Source organism: Dipodomys merriami, unplaced genomic scaffold, assembly GCF_024711535.1.
Source record: "Dipodomys merriami isolate MVZ:Mamm:240054 unplaced genomic scaffold, mDipMer1.0.p SCAF_4, whole genome shotgun sequence".
NCBI lineage: Eukaryota > Metazoa > Chordata > Mammalia > Rodentia > Heteromyidae > Dipodomys > Dipodomys merriami.
In genome coordinates, this window is record NW_027205603.1 from 25,446,924 (window position 1) to 25,466,615 (window position 19,692).

At 34.5% G+C, this 19,692-nt stretch overlaps 1 protein-coding gene across 6 annotated transcripts in view; it reads left to right on the forward strand.

Moving 5' to 3' along the window:
• Positions 1-19,692, forward strand: part of Sntg1 (syntrophin gamma 1) — an 807,695-nt gene that overhangs the window by 575,189 nt on the left and 212,814 nt on the right. For all 6 annotated transcript variants that reach the window (XM_069990696.1, XM_069990699.1, XM_069990700.1 and 3 more), the window contains one exon: positions 16,173-16,275. In XM_069990696.1, coding sequence (XP_069846797.1) covers positions 16,173-16,275 — 103 coding nt within the window. The remainder of the gene's footprint in view (positions 1-16,172; positions 16,276-19,692) is intronic.

The window sequence follows — 19,692 nt, forward strand, 5'->3', positions numbered from 1 at the left end:
AAGAAAGAAAGAACTTATTTACAGTTGTAGGTTTGTCATTATGCCATATATTATCTTTTCTATTTAGCAAGTCATTCCGCTTCTCAGTATTTTTAAATTGTCATTTGTGAACCAGGAGATAATAACTTTGTTTTGTAGGCTTGATTTTACAAATCTAAGATTGTATTGTATTTGAGCACTTACAGAAACTATATAAGTCCTGATTATTCATGCTAATTAGCACTTTGCAGTGTTATTCATTTACACAAATGGAAATGATCAAACATCTAGTTGAATATAAGATTTTATATAGACACAAATTAACAAATCAAAGGAACTTTCTGGTCATAGAATGTAGTCTAATTATTAGTTGCTATACTGAATTACTAAATATAACAGCATGAAACCTTGGGTATTTGAATCACATCTCTGTGTCATTGTGTTAGAGAAAATGTTTAAGACCAATCAATGTATACTTCAGTAAATTAAAAATTATAGCCATTTAAGTGAGGGTGTTTTTAGAGCGCAAGAGCTACAGCTTTATCCGCCTTCCCCATATTATACAATGGGGTTCCCATTGTTTCAAATTGACTGTGATGCCAAGATCAAACTGACTTTACCCTATTGCTTCTTTGAAATTGAGAAGCAGGGTAAACAGGAGCTTCTCTTTCTTATATGTAGGCTGCAAAAAATCTGTGGCCTATCGTTTCTTGTTTCTGATTTTTCTTTCTCTTTTCTTTTTTTTATTGTGAAAATACCGTACAGAGGGGTTACAATACATGAGCAAGGTAATGAGTACATTTCTTCTCAAGCATTGTCACCTCCTCTGTTTCCCCTTCCTATCCCTTCCCATCTGCCCCATCAGTTCTGCTGAGAGTATCCAAAAGCACATGTTAAGGGTTAATTTACAAGTGGTATAAGTAGGCACTGCTTAGATAAATTGAGACAAACTCCAACCAATAATAGTAATAGTTCTCTTTATATCTGTCTCAAAGAAGGTGATGAACAAGCCCCACTTAGCACATTTAATTCTCAGTTTTACAGAGGTATCTTCTGAGATGGATCTTCTCTCTCAAATTATTCTCTAAAGTTTCCGAGCAAATAATTTCTGTTGTACTCCTCACATGTAAAGCATAAATGCCATTGAGATTTATTTCCAACACAAGTAACACTTCTTCCATGTGATTCCACTTTGAGTTTATTAACTTGTGTTGGAGTTTCTGTTTCTTTACAGTAATTTGGGTATTCTAATATCAGTAGCATATGTGTTTGGCTGTATTATTTGATAATATTCTCATATGTTGGTAGGTCAACTTCTCTTAGCTTCTACTACTGATTTTGCTTCAATTATTTTTGAAATATTTTATAAACTTTCTTTATTGACTTAATTTGCCCTTATATAAAATGCTACCAAGCATTTGACATATGTGAGATAGTGTTGCTTTCTGTTAGTTAGTAAGAATTTAAAATAGACCTCATGACACTCCTTGCCTATTGGTTAAATCTTTAAGAATTTTTTTTATTTTTTTAAGTTTTATTGTCAAGGTGATGTACAGAGGGGTTACAGTTACATATATAAGGCAGTGAGTACATTTCTTATCTAATTCATTAGCTCATCCCTCATTTTTCTCTCACTTTTCCACCCCTCAGTCCTTCCCTGCTCAAGTTGTATGGCTTATTTCATATTGTCATTTCATATTCATTTCATATTGTCGTGAGTATCACTGTTGCATTGGTTCACCCTTTGGTCCTTTGTCTGACCATTTTGTTGTTCTCCCAAGGTACCAAAATCAAATACAGTGACAACAGTGGATAGCCCATAGACAAAAGAAAAAAGATACAAAAGAAAAAAGAAATCACATAGTACATTAAAAACGACAACAACAAAGTAAAACCTCTTGTTTCCATGTCTTCAAGTTCATTTTACTTAGCATCATCTTATATGGTCATATGTACATACCTACTGAACTATTCTGCTGATCTGCTATACTAATTATCCTAGACATACACTAATTATTACAAATGAGGAAAAGTATGGGATCTATGTTTCTTTGGGTCTGGCTTACTTCAGTTAATATGCTTTTTTGCTAATCTTTCCATTATCTTACAAATGGGTGGTGTCATTTTTCTTATGGAAGCATGGATTATATATATATATATATATATATATATATATATATATATATATATTGGATTTTCTTGACCCATATCTATTTATTTCTTCTTTTTTTTATTATTTTTTTACAGTGAAAATTCCATACAGATGGGTTACAATTACGTGAGCAAGGAGATGAGTACATTTCTTATCAAGCATTGTTGCCTCCTCCTTTGTTTCCCCTTACCATCCTTCCCATCTCCCCCCACCCACAGCCCCCTTCCCTCTGCTCCCCCCTCCCACCACCAGTGCCAAAGTTGTAAAGTTAGTTTTTTGACATAACATCTTGTACATCTCATTGTAGCAATGGGTCCACCTGTATCCCTATTTAAACAATTGATTTTTTCCCTTCCCCTCCACAAATTATACCAACATCAAAAACAGTGAAAACAGGGGTTATACCGTGGGGGAAGGACATACAAAGCAACAAAGAAATCATCTTATAAATATGTTAGAAACAGTAGTAAGAAAGAAAAACTATTTGAGTCCTTAATGAATTCAAATTCTTAGATATTATAACAAAGGCATAGCTCTTTGTATAACTATATCAACTATAGATGATATGTAACTATAGAGAAAGATGATCTATAACTATATAAAGAATGATATGTCGATATATAAAGACATATAGACATGTAGGAATATGGAAACAAATAAATATATTAAAGAAATATAGACACCAATTGATTCCATATCTAAGCTATGATGAATAATGCTGCAATAAACATATTTGTGTTGGGAGCTTTAGTATGGCCTTGTTTGTGGTCATTGGGTAAATGCCCCAAAGTGGGATTGCTAGGTCATAGAGGAACTCTATATTTAATCTTTTGAGGAAACTCCACACTGCTTTCCAGAGTGGTTGAACAAGTTTACACTCCCACCAACAGTGTATTAGCATTCCCTTTTGGCCACATCCCCTCCAGCGTCTGTTGTTATTACAGTTCTTGATTGTAGACATTCTAACTGGGGTGAGGAGGAATCTCAGTGTTATAGAGGGTTTTTTCAGATTTTTAATGTTGCTTGTGGTATTTGTTGCTAGCATATAAAGATTATTTTGAATTAATCTTTTTTTCTCTATTTTAAATAGCTGTACAATGGAATTGCCATTAATTAAAACTACTTCAAAGCATTAACTTTTAAAATCTAACTTTTTCTTGTTCTCTCTTGATTTTATTTGTTGTTTATTGATTTTGAGGGACAGTGTCGGAGATTGAAATCAAAGAATCCCACTTGCTAAACAGGCACTTTTAACCCTACCTCCAGCCAGGGATTTGCTGCTTGGTTTTGATACAGGATCTTCTCTCCTGCTCAGGCACTTGCCTGGGTATCTGCCTATGTTAAGCTTCCTGTTAGCTAGGATAGCAGGCCTTCACAACTGTGTCCAGCTTTTCCTTGAGGAGTTTCTCACACTCCTTTTTGAAGGAGCTGGCCTTGATCCATGATTTTGCAGCCTCCCAAGGAGAGAGGATTACATGTGTGAACCACTGGCAACCAGTTCAATTGTACTATTAATAGAGAAAACATTATTTTCTCATAGCTCATAAAAACCAATTTAAGTTCCTTTTTTCACTGTATTCACCAAAATTTATAAGATATTTCTCCCAAATAATGCACAAATAGAGCATCTTTACCCTTAGGACAATTTTTTAATTGAGTCTATTAAACTTACTCCATTATATTTAATGTAGAGTTTCTGGATGTCAGATGTCATGATGAGCTCTCTGAATACATGTGTGAACAAGGAATAGCTTCCTGCCTTTGTAAAGCACACTGTACAGACAGAAGATAAGTTACATGAGTATCTCAGTGGACACTGTAAGCACAGGACAAGAGTGGTTGGAAATTGTTTATGGTAATGGAGAATAACGAGTAAGTCAGATAAATGAGGGCAGGGGTATGTAGAGAAAGATCTGCATTAGGCTTGGGAAGGTAGAACACAGTGATGTGATTTCTGGGGAAAGAGTAGAAGGAGGAAAGGATGCCATCCTTGCAAATATTTAAGGACAGCCATAAACGGAGAGGAGCCAGGGTTCTCTTAGAACTACTCCTCATAAAGGTCCTATCAGAAATTGTTGCTCCTTTTCACTAAATAGACCTTCTGAATCTGGTAGAACTATTAATGTGCATATATATATATATGTATATATATATATATATATATATATATATATGTTGTTGGGTGTTTGCTGTTGATGATGATGATGGCATTTATTCTTGCCAATAATTTCCTTTATTGAGGATTTCTATCTTGAAATGAAATCTATTTGGTAATATTAATCACTTGCTGAATTTTAAATGTTGTATTGATAGTATACTATTAGTATGTATTCATATAAATAATGGTATATCTATAGCTTCTTTTGTTATACTATCCATGTCAATTAATTTTAATTTTGATATTTTTTTTTTGTCGGTCGTGAGGCTTGAACTCTGGGCCTAGTGCTGTCCCTCAGCTCTTCAGCTCAAAGGCGAGTGCTCTACCACTTGAGCTACAGAGCCACTTCCAGTTTTCTACTGTTTTTTTGGAGATAAGAGTTTCATGGATTTTCCTGCCCAGGCTGGCTTTGAACCGTGATCCTCAGATCTCAGCCTCCTGAGTAGCTAGGATTACAGGTGTGAGCCACTTGCACCTGGCTTTGATTTATTTTTTAAAAATTATTTTTTGATCCATTCAGCACTGGGACTTGAACTCAAGGCCTAAGAATTGTTCCTTTGCCTTTATACTCAAGACTGGTTCTCTACCCCTTGATACAAACCTTCACTTTTTGGTGACTAATTGGAGATAAAAATCTTATTGGTTTTTCTGTATGGGCTGACTTTGAACTGGAATACTCAGATTTCAGCCTCCAGAGTAGCTAGGATTACAGCCTTGAGCCACCAACATATAGCTTGTTTTTGATAATTTTAATTGAGGCAATTTCAGTAATAGTCTACTGGAATCATGTATTCTTTATGCATTAATTTAAACTAATTTTAAAAATTATTTTTACCTTCTGTTCCTGGTATTATTTTAGATGGTGTTTTTATTGTCAAATCTGGGCAGGTTAATCATACAAAATTAAAAGGCAAAGTAGCATACTTCTTAAATCATTGAAGAAATTCTGAAATGGTAGTTTATACAGTCTCATGATCTAGCTGAAAATATTTACTACTATAATGAATTTTTAATTCAATTATTTACTATATATTTACTATTCAATCATATTTACTATATAGAATCTTGCTTGTTGGAAGTCATTGAGAAGATTACCATTGTTTTCTGATGTAGCTTTAAATATTAAAAGTAAAATTGACCCCAATGTTTTAACATTCCTTCCTCACAATGTCTCTTTTGCATATTAAAATCTAGTGACATTTTGTTATATTTATTAACTATTTTTAGAGCCTGGATTGATTATTATTAGAACTCAAGGGGCTAGAAAGGTAGCTCAGTGGTAGAGTGCTTGCCTTGCATGCATGAGGCTCTGGGTTCAATTCCTAAGTACCACATAAGCAGAAAAGGCCAGAAGTGGCACTGTGGTTCAAGTGGTAGAATGCTAACCTTGAGCTGAAGTGCTGAGGGACAGCGCCCAGGCCCAGAATTCAGGCCTCAAAACTGACCAAAAAACAAAACAAAAAAAAACACACAAAAAACTCAAAAATTGTTAGAACTAAGAGCTGACACTTCACATTAGGTACTATTCTTACAAAATACATATTACTGAAGACTTGGCTACTATTTTAGGCTGACTGTAGGAATTTTGGAATATTATAATTTTATTGGTTTTCCATACCCAAGGTAAGTTTTCCTTTGAATTTTAAAACCACATACAATTTAGAGTAGAAATGCATATAGAAAAAAAACCCTACATTCTTCTTGCAATTAAAATTATAAAATAATTTGGCCCAATGATTAATGAGGTGGTTGTATCTTTGAGAATTTTTTGAGGGTTTAAGTTTTTGAGCTCTAGTATATTTTAGATAAGAGGTCCTAGAATGTTGTATAGCTCGTGAAGATGTTCTCCCAATCTGTGGGCTTTCTATTGCTCTTGCTAGCTCTGTCTTTTGCATTACAGAAACTCTTCGGTCTAATGCAATCCCATTTATCCAGCCTTGCTTTGATTTGATGTGTTTCTGGACCTTTCTTTATTTAGGAAGTTTCCACCTGTGCCAATGATCCTTTTGTATCCTCTATCCCTTCCTGTAATATTTTCAGGGTATCTGCTCTTACCTAAAGGTCTTTCATGCATTTCAAATTGAATATGATAAAAGGAGATATACAAGGATCAAACTTCAGTTTTCTACACTTGTAGAATACACATAGATAATTCTGCCAGCACCATTTGTTGAAGAGGTTGTCTTTCCTCCATCTGATGGTTTTTGGCTTCCTTATCAAATATTGGATGGCCGTAGGTCTTTAGGATCATATCTGGATCTTCCATTCTATTCCATTGGCCCTCAGGCCTGTTCATGTACCAGTACCAATATGTTTTTGTAACTATGGCTTTATAGCAGAGTTTGAAGTTTGGTATTAATATTTCTCCAGCAGTTCTTGTTGCTACGGATTGTTTTTGCTATTTGGGGTCTTCTATTATTCCATAGGAATATTTAGATTGCTTGTTCTATTTCATTAACGAATGCTGTTAGGGCATAGATGGGTTCTGCATTAAATCTGAAGATAGCTTTTTGCAGTATTGACATTTTCACAATGTTAGTCCTTCAAAATCCAGGAACATGGGAGGTATTTTTACTTCATTAGATCTGCTTTGATTTCCTTTTTCAGATTTTTAAAGTTTTCATCATAGAGGTCCTTCACAACTTTGGTTAAGTTAATTACTAGGTATTTTATTTTTTAGGCTATTACAAAAGGAGTTGGTCTCCTGACTACAGCATCTTTCTTCTTGTAGGCATACAGAAAACCTACTGACTTTTTCGGTTAATTCTAGGAGTGGAAATAAGAATGGCCAATAGATACTTGAAGAAATGTTCACTATTTCTGGCCATAAACAAATGCAAATCAAAACAACATTGAGATTCCACCTCATCCCAGTTAGAATAGACATTATCAGAAAAACAAATAACCGATGCTGATGGGGATGTGGCCAAAAGAGAATGCTACTACACTGTTGGTGAGAATGTAAGCTGGTTCAACTGCTCTGGAAAGAAGTATGGAAGTTCCTCAAAAGATTAAACATAGACCTCTTCTGTGACCCAACAATCCCACTCCTGGACATTTACCCAAATGATCATACACAAGGCCACACTATCTTCATTGTAGCATTATTCACCATAGCTAAGATATAGAATCAACCCAGATGACCCTCAGTAGATATATGAATCAAAAAATGTGGTGTATATATACACAATAGAATTCTATGCTTGTAGAAAACTAAAGCTAGATCCTTATATATCAAATCTGCACCAGAATCAACTCCAAATGGATCAAAGACCTCGGAGTCAAAGCAGACACTCTGAAAACATTACAGGATGGAATAGGAGAAACCCTAGGTCTCCTTGGCTCAGGCCGAAATTTTCTTAATGGAGACCCAGAAACACAACAAATCAAAGAAAGGTTGGACAAATGGGATTGCTTGAAACTGCAGAGCTTCTGCTTGGCAAAGGACATAGCTAGCAAGATCAATAGAAAGCCCACGGATTGGGAGAAGATCTTCACTAGCCATACAACGAACAAGGGTCTCATATCTAAAATATACTTGGAACTCAAAAAATTAAACCCCGCCAAAACAAATCTTCAAAGAAACAAATGCCCAATAAATAAGTGGGCTAAAGACTTGAAGAGAAACTTCTCTGAAGAGGAGAGAAGGATGGCCAATAGACACATGAAGAAATGCTCAACCTCTCTAGCCATAAAAGAAATGCAAATCAAAACAAAATTGAGATACTACCTCACCACAGTTACAGTGGCTATAATCAAGAACTCTGATAACAACAGATGCTGGAGGGGATGTGGACAGAAGGGAACCTTACTACACTGTTGGTGGGAGTGTAAACTTTTTCAATCACTTTGGAAAGCAGTATTGAGGTTCCTAAAAAGACTCCACATAGAACTCCCCTAGGACCCAGTAATCCCACTTTTGGGCATTTACCCAAATGATCACAAACAAGACCACACTAAAGCTACCAGCACGACTATGTTTATTGCAGCATTATTTACCATAGCTGAGATATGGAACCAACCCAGATGCCCCTCAGTAGATGAATGGATCAAGAAAATGTGGTATATATACAAAATGGAAATCTATGCCTCCATCAGAAAAATGACATGGCCCCATTTGTTAGGAAATGGAAAGAGTTGGAAAAAATTATATTAAGTGAAGTAAGCCAGGCCCAAAGAAACATAGGTCCCATGGTTTCCCTTACTTGCAATAACTAGTATATGTCTGAGTCAAGCAGAAAAGGTCAGATAAATTGATGTTAGGGGAATGAACCCCAAGATAAGTATTCAAATGTTTTTTTCTCTTTCATGCAATTGTTTCTAACATATTTATAAGATGATTTCTATGTTGCTTTGTATGTCCCTCAATATAACCCCTGTTTCACTGTATTTGATGTTGGTATAATTTGTGGAGGAGAATGGAAAAAAATCGTTTAACTAGAGATACAGGTGGACCCATTGCAACAATGAGATGTATAAGTCGTTATGTCGAAAATCGAACTTTACAACTTTGGTGGGGAGGGGAGAAGGATCAGGTGGGGGGAAGTGGCAGGAGTATGAGATGGGATGTGAAGGGGAAACAAAGGAGGAGGTGACAATGCTTGATAAGAAATGTACTCGTTATCATGCCCATGTAATTGTAACTCCTCTGTACGGTATTCTCACAATAAAAAATTAAAATAAAAATAAAAGAATTCTATGCTTCCATCAAAAGAATGACACTGCCCAATTCATAAGGAAAGAGAAAGACTTGGAAAAAAATCTTAAGTGAAGTAAGCCAAAACCAAGCTAAGCCATGATTTCCCTCATATGTAATAATTTATATATGCCTAGGATAGTCCTAGAAGAGGTTCACAATAGCCCAGTATTTATGTAAGTACAAACATAGAAAATGGTGCTAATAGAAATGTTCTCCACAATATGGAAATAAAAGGTTTTTTTGTTGTTTCTTTTTCTTTTTTCTTTTTTTGATATACGGTTAGCAGTTTTTTTTAATTTTAGCTTTAAAAAATTAATTGTAAAGATTCTGTACAGATGGATTACACTTACTTAAGTAAAGTAATGAGTACATTTCTTATTGGGTTTGTTACCCCTCTGTTGTTTTTCCCCTACTATCCCTTCCCTCCTCACCTCCCCAACTCCTCCCTCACCCCCCAAAGTAATAAAGTTCATTCTCAACATAATGTCTTGCATATCTCATTGCTATAATGGGTCAACCTGTTATTTCCATTCCCCTCCCCAAATTAGAAAAATGAATATACATGATGTAGGGTACCAGAATCAAATACAGTGAAAACAAGAGTTATACCATGGAGGAAGAACATACCAAAAAAACAAAAAAAAATCACATTGTACATTTTATAGGTACATTAAAACAATAACAAAGATAAAACCACTTTTGTCCCTATCTTGGAGTTCCTTTCACTTAGCATCATCTTATGTGGTCATATGTACATAGCTTTTGACCTTTTCTGATTGTTTTAGACATACACTAGTTATTGCAAATAAGGGAAACTATGGGACCTATGTTTCTTTGGGCCTGGCTTACTTCACTTAATATTTTTTTTCCAAGTCTTTCCATTTTCTAACAAATGGGGCCGTATCATTCTTTCTGATAGAGTCATAGAATTCCATTGTGTGTGTATACATATATGTATGTGTACACATATATCTGTGTATTCATATATGTATATATGTACATATATATTTATATACATACATATGTATAGATATACACACAATACATTATATATATATCACATTTTCTTGATCCATTCATCTACTGAGGGGCATCTGGGTTGGTTCCATATCTTAGTTACGGTAAATAATGCTGCGATAAACATAGTTGTGCTGGTAGCTTTGGTATGGCCTTGTTGGTGAATGTTTGGGTAAATGCTCAAAAGTAGGGTTAGTAGGTCATAGGGGAGCTCTATGTGGAATCTTTTGATGAACCTCAATACTACTTTTCAAAGTGGTTGAACAAGTTTACACTCCAACCAATAATGCAGTAGGGTTCCCTTTTGGCCACACCCCCTGCAGCATCTGTTGTTAATAGATTTCCTGATTATAGCCATTCTACCTGGGGTGAGATGGAATCTCAATGTTGTCTTGATTTGCATTAGTTTTATAGCTAGAGAAGTTGAGCATTTCTTCATGTGTCTATTGGACATTCTTATTTACTCTTCAGAGAAGTCTCTCTCTTTAAGTCTTTAGCCCACTTATTAATTGGGTAGTTGTTTCTTTGAGGATTTATGTTGTTGGAGGATTTAATCTTTTGAGTTCTAAGTATATTTTAGATATGAGACCCTTGCCCATTGTATGGCTAGTGAAGATCTTCTCCCAATCCGTGGGCTTTCTATTGATTTTGTTTTGCTTGCTATGTCCTTTGCCATGTAGAAGCCCTGCAGTTTCAAGCAATCCCATTTGTCCAACCTTTCTTTGATTTGTTGTGTTTCTGAGTCTATTAAGAAAATTTAAGCCTGTGCCAATGGGCCCTATAGTTTCTTCTATTCCTTCCTGCAATGTTTTCAGGGTGTCAGTTTTAATTTTGAGGTCTTTGATTCTTTTGGAGTTGATTCTGGTGCCGTAATTGAATATGAGGATCTAGCCTTCATTTTCTACAGGTGTTTAACCAATTTTGCCAACACCATTTACTGAAGAGGCTTTTCATTCTACTCCATTGTTTTTAGCTCCCTCATCGAAGATTAAGTGGCTATAGGTTTATGAATTCATTTCTGTGTCTTCAGTTCTATTTCATTGGTCCGCAGATCTGTTCTTGTGCCTGTACCAAGCTGTTTTGTTTACTATGGCTTTATAGTAGAATTTGAAATTTGGTATCGCTGTTCCTCCAGCACTCTTCTTTCTGCTAAGGATTGTTTTGGCTATTTAGGGTCTATCATTGTCAAATAAGAATTTTTAGATTGCTTCTTCTATTTCCTGGAAGAATGAGGTTGGGATATTGATAGGTATTGCATTGATTTTGTAGATACCCATTGGCATTCTTGCCATTTTCACGATGTTAATCCTCCCATGGGAGCGTGGAGAGTTTTCCACTTTCTTAGTTCTGCTGTAATTTCCTTTTTCAGGTTTTTAAAGTTTTCATCATAGAGGTCTTTTACTTCTTTAGCTAACTACTAGGTATTTTATTTTTTGTGAGGCTATTACAAAAGGGTTGCTTTCTTACTTTCAGCCATGCTCTTCTTGTTATTGGCATACAAGAAAGCCATTGATTTCTGTGAGTTTTATATCCTGGTACTTTGCCAAAGTTTTGAATCAGCTCAAGTAACTTGGGAGTGGAGTCCATGGGGTTATTCAAATACAAGATCATGTCATTTGCAAAGAGGAAGAGTTTTACTTTATCTTTCCCTATTTAGATCCCCTTTATGTTTGCATCTTGTCTTAATTGCTCTAGCTAGGCATTCTAATGGTAGATTGAAGAGGAGTGGAGAGAGCAAATATCCTTGTCTTGTTCCTGAATTTAGAGGAAATGGCTTTAGCTTTTTTCCATTAAGTATAATGCTTGCTGTATATTTGTCATATACAGCCTTTCTTATATTGAGGAATATTCTGTGTCTATCGTCTTTATTGTCTAATTGTCTATCATCTGTGTCTATTGTCCATTGTCTAATATCTATTGTCTTTCCTTTTTCTCCTCTGGTTTATTCCCTGGAAACTGTTTCTGATTTTAGTATCCTTTGTCTTGCATATAAATTTATCTGATTTTGGGAAAGAAAGGGGAATCACAGAAGCAGTGGAGAAAGGCTGAACCAATGAAACATAGATACTCACCAGATACTATGTTGGAAATGAAATTTATGACTTGGGAGAGAGGGGAGTCATGAGGGAAGGAAAGCAGGAGAAAACCAGTGAGGGTAAACAATGTTCGAAAAGAAATGTACTTATTACCTTAAGTTACATAACTATAAACCTTTGGTATATAACCTTTATAATAAAATAAAATTAAAAAATATAAAATAAAGTACAAGATAGTTGGAGAACTATGTACACAAATTATGCACATCTTCCAGACTGCCACAGCTCTTCTTCTACCAGTGGTGCCCATAGTAATTTTTTAGTTTTGTATAATCCTAATTTGCCACCATTGTTTTGCATACTGACATTGAAAGTGAGAGCATTTTCTTCTCAGGCATCCCACATTCTTTGCTTTTTCCATGTCTCATCTATTTTCCAAAGCATATTTGACATCACACTTTGATCTCTCACTACTTCCAGAGATATTATACGAATTCCTAAAATATACCTCTGTACTCTACTTCCAGATGTATAGTTACAATTATACTTTATTTACTATCCATCCAAATGTTTCAGGTTTTGGGAATATGACAGTATCCTTCCCTGTTGAGCATTTCTGTTTTAAGAATTCCCACCAGGGAAGGTGACACAGGCCTATAATCCTAGATATGCCAGAGATAAAGACAGAAGGATTATAAATTCAAGGCAAGTATGGGAAAATTTGCTAAGAATTTATCTCAAAAATCAAAGGGCTTGGGCACAGTACAGTTTGAAAAACACTCACCTAATAAGCACAAAGTCATGGGTGAGTCCCCAGTATGAAAAAAAAATCATCACTATTCAGACTTCCTTCAAAACTGACAGGCATTCTGGCCTCATGTTCAAGGTATAAGTATAAATACATACACTTTCACTAAAGCCACCTTGCATATACCAATTGGCATGTTCACACCTTGCTATACCAAGGGCACAAATGGGTGAGTAGATAAACAATAGACTACATAAGAGAGCTCTCTAATCAGAGTAGAAAACTTACAGAGTTTTCCCAGGCATTGGTAGCTCACACCTTTAATCCTAGCTACTCAGGAGTTTGAGATCTGAGGACTGTTTCAAAGACAGCCAGAAGAGGAGGTGTGCTCAAGTAATAGAGTGCCACGCAAGCTTGTGAAGTCTTGAATTCAAGCACTAATATTGGCCCCATAAAGAGAGGGAAAAAAAGATTGTTTTGCCTTTTCTCTATAACATGTGATAAGTTGAGTTCTTATTGTCCCCTTTGTTAAAAAGCTTATATGGGGCTTGAGCACTATCCCTGCAGATTTTATTTTTTCTCAAAACTAGCACTCTGCCACTTAAATCACACCAAAACTTCCAAACTTTTTGTGGTTAATTGATGAAAGTGTTTACGACTTTCCTGCCTGGGCTGCCTTCCAACATTGATCCTCAGATCTCAGCCTCCTGAACTGCTAAAATTACAGGCATAAGCCTCTGGCACCTAGTTTAGAGATGTTTTTGAAATACCCCCAGGAGATATTTGCAGTATCCTTTTCAATCAAAAACAACCTCAGTTCTGGGCGAAGTTGGCAGCAGTAGCAGACATCCTCACTCATCTTTCAAGTCTCTTATTAAATGGAATGGCTTACAAGGGACAAGAAATAAAGAATACAGACAAAACAAATAGAAGGTCTTACAAACTTTAGTGAAGTTTTAATCCAAACAAATGAGTGGAAATTGGGAGTAGTCCCTTCATAAACAGAGTTGTTAAGATTTGTACTAGACTTAATATTAAAGTAATAAATATTTTGTAATCCCATTTCCCTTTTCCATTATGATTGTTATCATTTATCAACTTCTGAATCTTTGGTAAAAGCTAAGGCAGTTTGAAAAAATAACTATCTTAGGATTACAATTTATATTTAAGTCATAAAGTGTGAAGAATAAAAAAAGGTAACTATTTGTTGATGTGAGTTTCTGATTTAACAGGAAAGGATGACTTTTCTTATAATACTCATGCTATAGAACCTGCATTTTCCAATTTGACTTTTTCAAGAAGATGAAATATGCCCAAAAACAAAGGAAGAATACGAAAATTGTTTAATGCACACACTCTGAAAAATTTAATGGCCTTTCAGTAATTAAGAAATCTATGTGCGTCAAACATGTGAAACTGTTATTCCATACAGAGATACGTATATTTACAAGTGGTATTATATTTACAATTAAAATATCTCTGTGGAGAGTCATTATACTATTTTTTTTTTTTTTGTCGGTCATGGGGCTTGAACTCTGGGCCTGGGCGTTGTCCCTTAGCTCTTCAGCTCAAGGCGAGCGCTCTACCACTTGAGCTACAGCGCCACTTCCGTCATTATACTTTTTTAAAGTTATTCTTTCCAATTATATATGGACAGAACAGATTGAAGCACATATTCATAATTTTTAAAGTAATGCAATTGTCCACCCCATTGTCTTTTCTTTAGACAATGACATAAGTTTACATCTGTCACTGGTATTTGCATAACTACACCTAACATTCTCATTAGTGTTATTTAGCTTACTTATTCCACTACTTTATATTTAATTTCATCACAAATTCTCATCTCATATGATACCGGTGGTGTTGATATTAAGTATCTTTCATGTAATATCAATGCAAATACAAAAATGGAATTAGTAAATGCAGACTGAGCTGCAAAATGAAAAGACACATATTGCATGGAATTGTCTTGAATTGACATAAAAACAGAGCAAAATAGATATGTTACACTTTTAATCTAGCAATCCATGACATTAAATAGCACCATAATGATTTTAAAATACATTTTAATATATATTTAAATATATTTAAATCTTGGCACTACTCGGTGCTCTGGCTCTCCCAGGCTCCACTCCTTATGCTGGCTCACCCTACCTGACAATGTCTCAGGTATGAATACTAGGGAAACTGTATTTTAAATCATGTCATGTGAACAACTGCTTGTATTGTTTTCTTTCAATTCTTGAAAAAAATAACTTTTTCTTGCATTATTATACTCAGACATGAGGAAATATTAATGTTATCACAAGAATACTGATATTTTCCTCATCTTGGGTCTCAGAGAAATATTTTAATAATTCATTTTTAATGGTGTGATTGGGATTTTCTGGTAAATTGTCTTGTTTGAATCTATGTTCTTTGGGCAGAATTCATGTTTCATTAAAATAATATTCATTTTTTATTATGGACTTTTATAGAGTTCTTGACATAAGTGTATGCCATTTATCAGATGAAGATACTTTGGTAGTTTCCTGCAACAAGTAGCTCTCTTCATAGAGAAAACAAATAATTAAGTTTGTGATTCTCGACTTAACATTTTTTTCTTATGAATTGTATATTTGGTATTATCACTAAGAAATCATTTCCTCTCTAGTATTACAAAGGTTTTCTGTAATGTCTATATCTAAGAGTTTAATATTTCTAGGCATATATATATATATATATATATATTTCTAGAAGTTTTCCATTCTCTGATTTTTTTTTGACATGTATTATTGTAATATCATGGGAGGTTCTTCATTAAAAATATAAGACTATCCAATCATTCTTGCAATGTTCTTGGAAAGATTTTGCTTTCTTTATTCCATTTTCCTTTCATTGAAAGTCATTGTCAGCTGAGCACCAATGGCTCACACTCAGGAGGCTGAGAGTTAAGGGTTCAAAGCCAGCCTGGGCAGGAAAGCCCATGAGACTCTTATCGCATCTACAATAAACCAATCAGAAAACCGGAAGTGGCACTATGGCTCAAGTGGTAGAATGCTTGCCTTGAGCTGAATTGCTGAGGGTCAGTGCCCAGGCTCAGAGTTCAAGTCCCATGTCTGACCAAAAAAAAAAAAAAAGAAAAGAAAAGAAAAGTCATTGTCGATTTTATTTGTGTCTGTTTCTGGGTATTGCTTCTGCTGACAATAACACAATGCACACATATATAAACAAGAGACCACAAGACACTTGAATAAATTTTTACTTCTTTTTGATAATTTCCTGACTACTGGGGGGAAAACATGGTATGGGAATGGCAACTAATAATTTTCAGACTTTGTAATTACGCAAAAATTGTAAAAATAATGATAATTACAATTTTAAATTCTTTTTATTTTTAGGTTCAGGTTCTCAGGAATGCTGGAGAAGAAGTGACCCTAACAGTGTCATTTTTAAAAAGAGCCCCTGCTTTCCTCAAACTGCCATTGAATGAAGACTGTTCCTGTAAGCATTTGCAAAGCATGGTTAAATATTTACATTGTATTTACTCACTAAATTCTATTTTCTGATTAATAGCTATTTCTTTTCAGAGTTGGAATTCCATCCTTATTGTAAACATTTTTTATTACAAGATGTTCTGCTGATTTTAATGAGAAGGCAATGGATTTATATTTGTTTTACAACTATTTGTCACATTACAACTCTTTTACTCCATAGAGAACTACTATTTGTTTCAAAAATTCACATTATATCTGGGTGCTAGGGATAACACTTGTCCCCTAGCTACTTAGATATCTGGAAGTGTATACCTGCTGGTACCTGGAGGATCATGATTTTCTGCAAGCCTGGGCAGAAAAATACGTGAAACTCCATCTACAATAAACAAAAATCCAGACTGGAGTCATGGCTCAAGTGGCAGAGCACGATTCAAGTTTACAAGACAAACAAGTATGAAACCCCAAATTCAAATTTGAGTAATGACCCAATGATAAAGAGCCAGGTGTTCTTTTATTTTTACTTTTATTACAGACTCATGTCTGTAATCCTAGTTACTTAGCCAGCTGAGATCTGACGATCAAGATTCAAAGCCAGACTAGACTCTTATTTCCAATTAATCACCCAAGAACTGGAAATGAAGCTATGATTTGAAGTGGTAGGGCACTAGACTTGAGCAGAAGAAGCTTGGGGATAACTTCAAGACCCAGACGTAAAGCCACTACCAACAATATAATAAAATAAAGTAAAAATAAAAAAGAAAATGTGCATCATTACATGCATCATGTCCACAAGAGTATGGGCATGCTATTAAATTGCATTCATGATATTTGCTGAATATAATGATTTTCTAGCAGGAAAATGGTGTAGTTGATAAGCATGAAATAATACTTCAATTGTCTTAAGAGTAAAGACAGAAGAAAGCATTTCTCTTTGGGATAATGTTAGTTTACGGAAAAGTTAGTAAAAAGTTCTATGTCAGATGTTTCTGTTTTTTTTTCTTCCCTGAAATAAAATATATATCCTTTAATACTTCTTCTAAAATAACTTGTATTTTAAAAGAAATAAAAATTATGTAAAGGATATGCAATATTTTTTATGCACAATTGATTCCATTCTGAAAACACGAACACTTGGTTCACACCCACTCCTCACTTCCTCTTTATCTGCTCCCCAGTCAATAGTGGCTGTGGACCTGCCCTTCCTTGCTGTCCTGCTGCTCCTCCTCAAGAATTGTATGCAGTGTGTCATACTCTGTGTAATTTTTCACAACTACTTCTTTTATTATCAGCAGTTTCTTTACTATTCACCCATGTTATATTTAGCAGTTCTCTTCCAGCACTATTTAAGAAACCATTAGGTGAATATAGTAAAGATTCTCAATGTGTTTCCCAGCATTTTCCTGTTGTACATGAAGCTGCTATTATAAAGGTTGTTGTACAAAGCTTTTTCTGGCAATTTTCCCATTCCATTTTGCCAGAATAAATATCATGAAATTTGATTGCTGAATGACAGGATAGATTACATATGTTAATAAATTCTGAAAGTGGGTGTATTTTTATTACATTAAATACACATATCATCAAATTTGCCATCTTAAGTAAACATATACAGTAGGCATTCTTTTAGGTGTACGTTCTATCACAGTTGTACCATTTTTTTTCCTTTAGCCAAATTAAAACTCTGTGTCCTTAAAAAGAATGTGTTTTTGCACCCCTACTCTCTAGTAAACACTGTTCCATTGTTGGTTCTCTCTGACTCTATTATATTACTCATAAAAGCCCAATTTTGTAGTATTGGTCATTTTCTGAGTGCCTTCTTTCATTTAGCATTGTGTGCTCAAGATTCATTCTTATCATAGCCTAAAACTGAGAGTCTTTAATTTTTTTTAAATTTTATGTCACTGAGTCTTTTCTATCTAGCCTCCTCTGCCTGAGGTAAACACTATTCTCTCTCTACTTCTATGAGACTAATCCTTCAAGATTTCCTGTGTGAGAGAGAACATAGGGCATTTGTCTTCCTATGTCTGAATTAATGTAGCATCCTGCAGGACATTTACATTGCTCTAAATGACTAGACATGGGTAAAATAAAATGGCATATATATAGAGAATATATATATATATATAATAGCATATATGCATATTTATGTATAACAAGGTAGCTGTTCTTGGCTTCATGTTTTTCTGGGCTACAGTACCTTATTACAATAACTTATTAACTTGTTTCTGGAATGTTATTTTAAATGATTTTGAGCTTTATGCTGTTGCTAAGTTAGTGCCTTCGACTAGGGGAAAGAGTAGAGTTTCTACTGCACCAGCTTGCTAATCTATATAGCAACATGAATATTTGTAAATTCCACCCATTTTCATTGCAGCAATATATGTAAATTCTGGAAGTCCTATATTCTTTCCAACATTTGATGGTCAAAAACTTTCAGCATGCATTCTATTGAGTGTAGTGAAATGTTAATATATGGTTAATTTGTATTTTCCTGATGACTAAGGATAATGGCTCTTTACCTTGTTCTTAACTACCATTTTTGTCTTATTTTCTAAGATATCTACTCATCTTTTTCCCCATTTTCTTACTGATATGACTTTTTGCAAATGTTTTCTATGTATTTCTTTTTCAGTTATATGACATGTACATTATACATATTTTCTGTCAATCTCTGGACAGCAATAATTTTTACCTAAGGATATCTTTTTTTAATGCAAAAGTTTCTAAAGCTTTTTGACAATATTCTAATTATTAATGGCTGCTCTTGTCACATTATTACTATTTACTGTAACCTCTCTAAAAATATTTGCCAACACCAAAGTTGAAAAGATACTCTCTCAATTGTTTTTCCTCAAAGTATAATGGCTATAAGTCTTCTGTTTAAAATTTGATTGTGACTTATATGAAAAGGTTTTATCCATATCAAGTATGAAGCAAATTACATACACACAGAGTATTATTTGACTACACATTTTTTAACCTATTCTAAATCTATTTGTTATTTCTTATTCCCAGTAACTCATATATCTATTTTTCTACTAAAGTCACACTATTCATTATTGCAGCATTATATATCTTCATGTGATTTAGGATGAATTCTTTAACCCCAGTTCTTGAACTCCAGGATTATTGGCTTCCCTAGATCATTTCCATCATTTTTTATATGTTAGGAATAACATGCCAATTTCTACAGAAGCTCATTCATATTTCTGAATGGGAATAAAAGAAATTTGTAGAAAATGTGGAGACAACACTTTAGTGTCTTACTTTCCCATTTATTGATATATTTTCTCAGCAGGATTTTAGATTTAAAATAGAGAAATCTTGAGATACTTTATACTTGTTAATTCAATTGCAAGCAATAATTGTCCAGCTATTGATAACTCATATAATACAAAGTTATAAGAGGGGTTATCTATCAGGA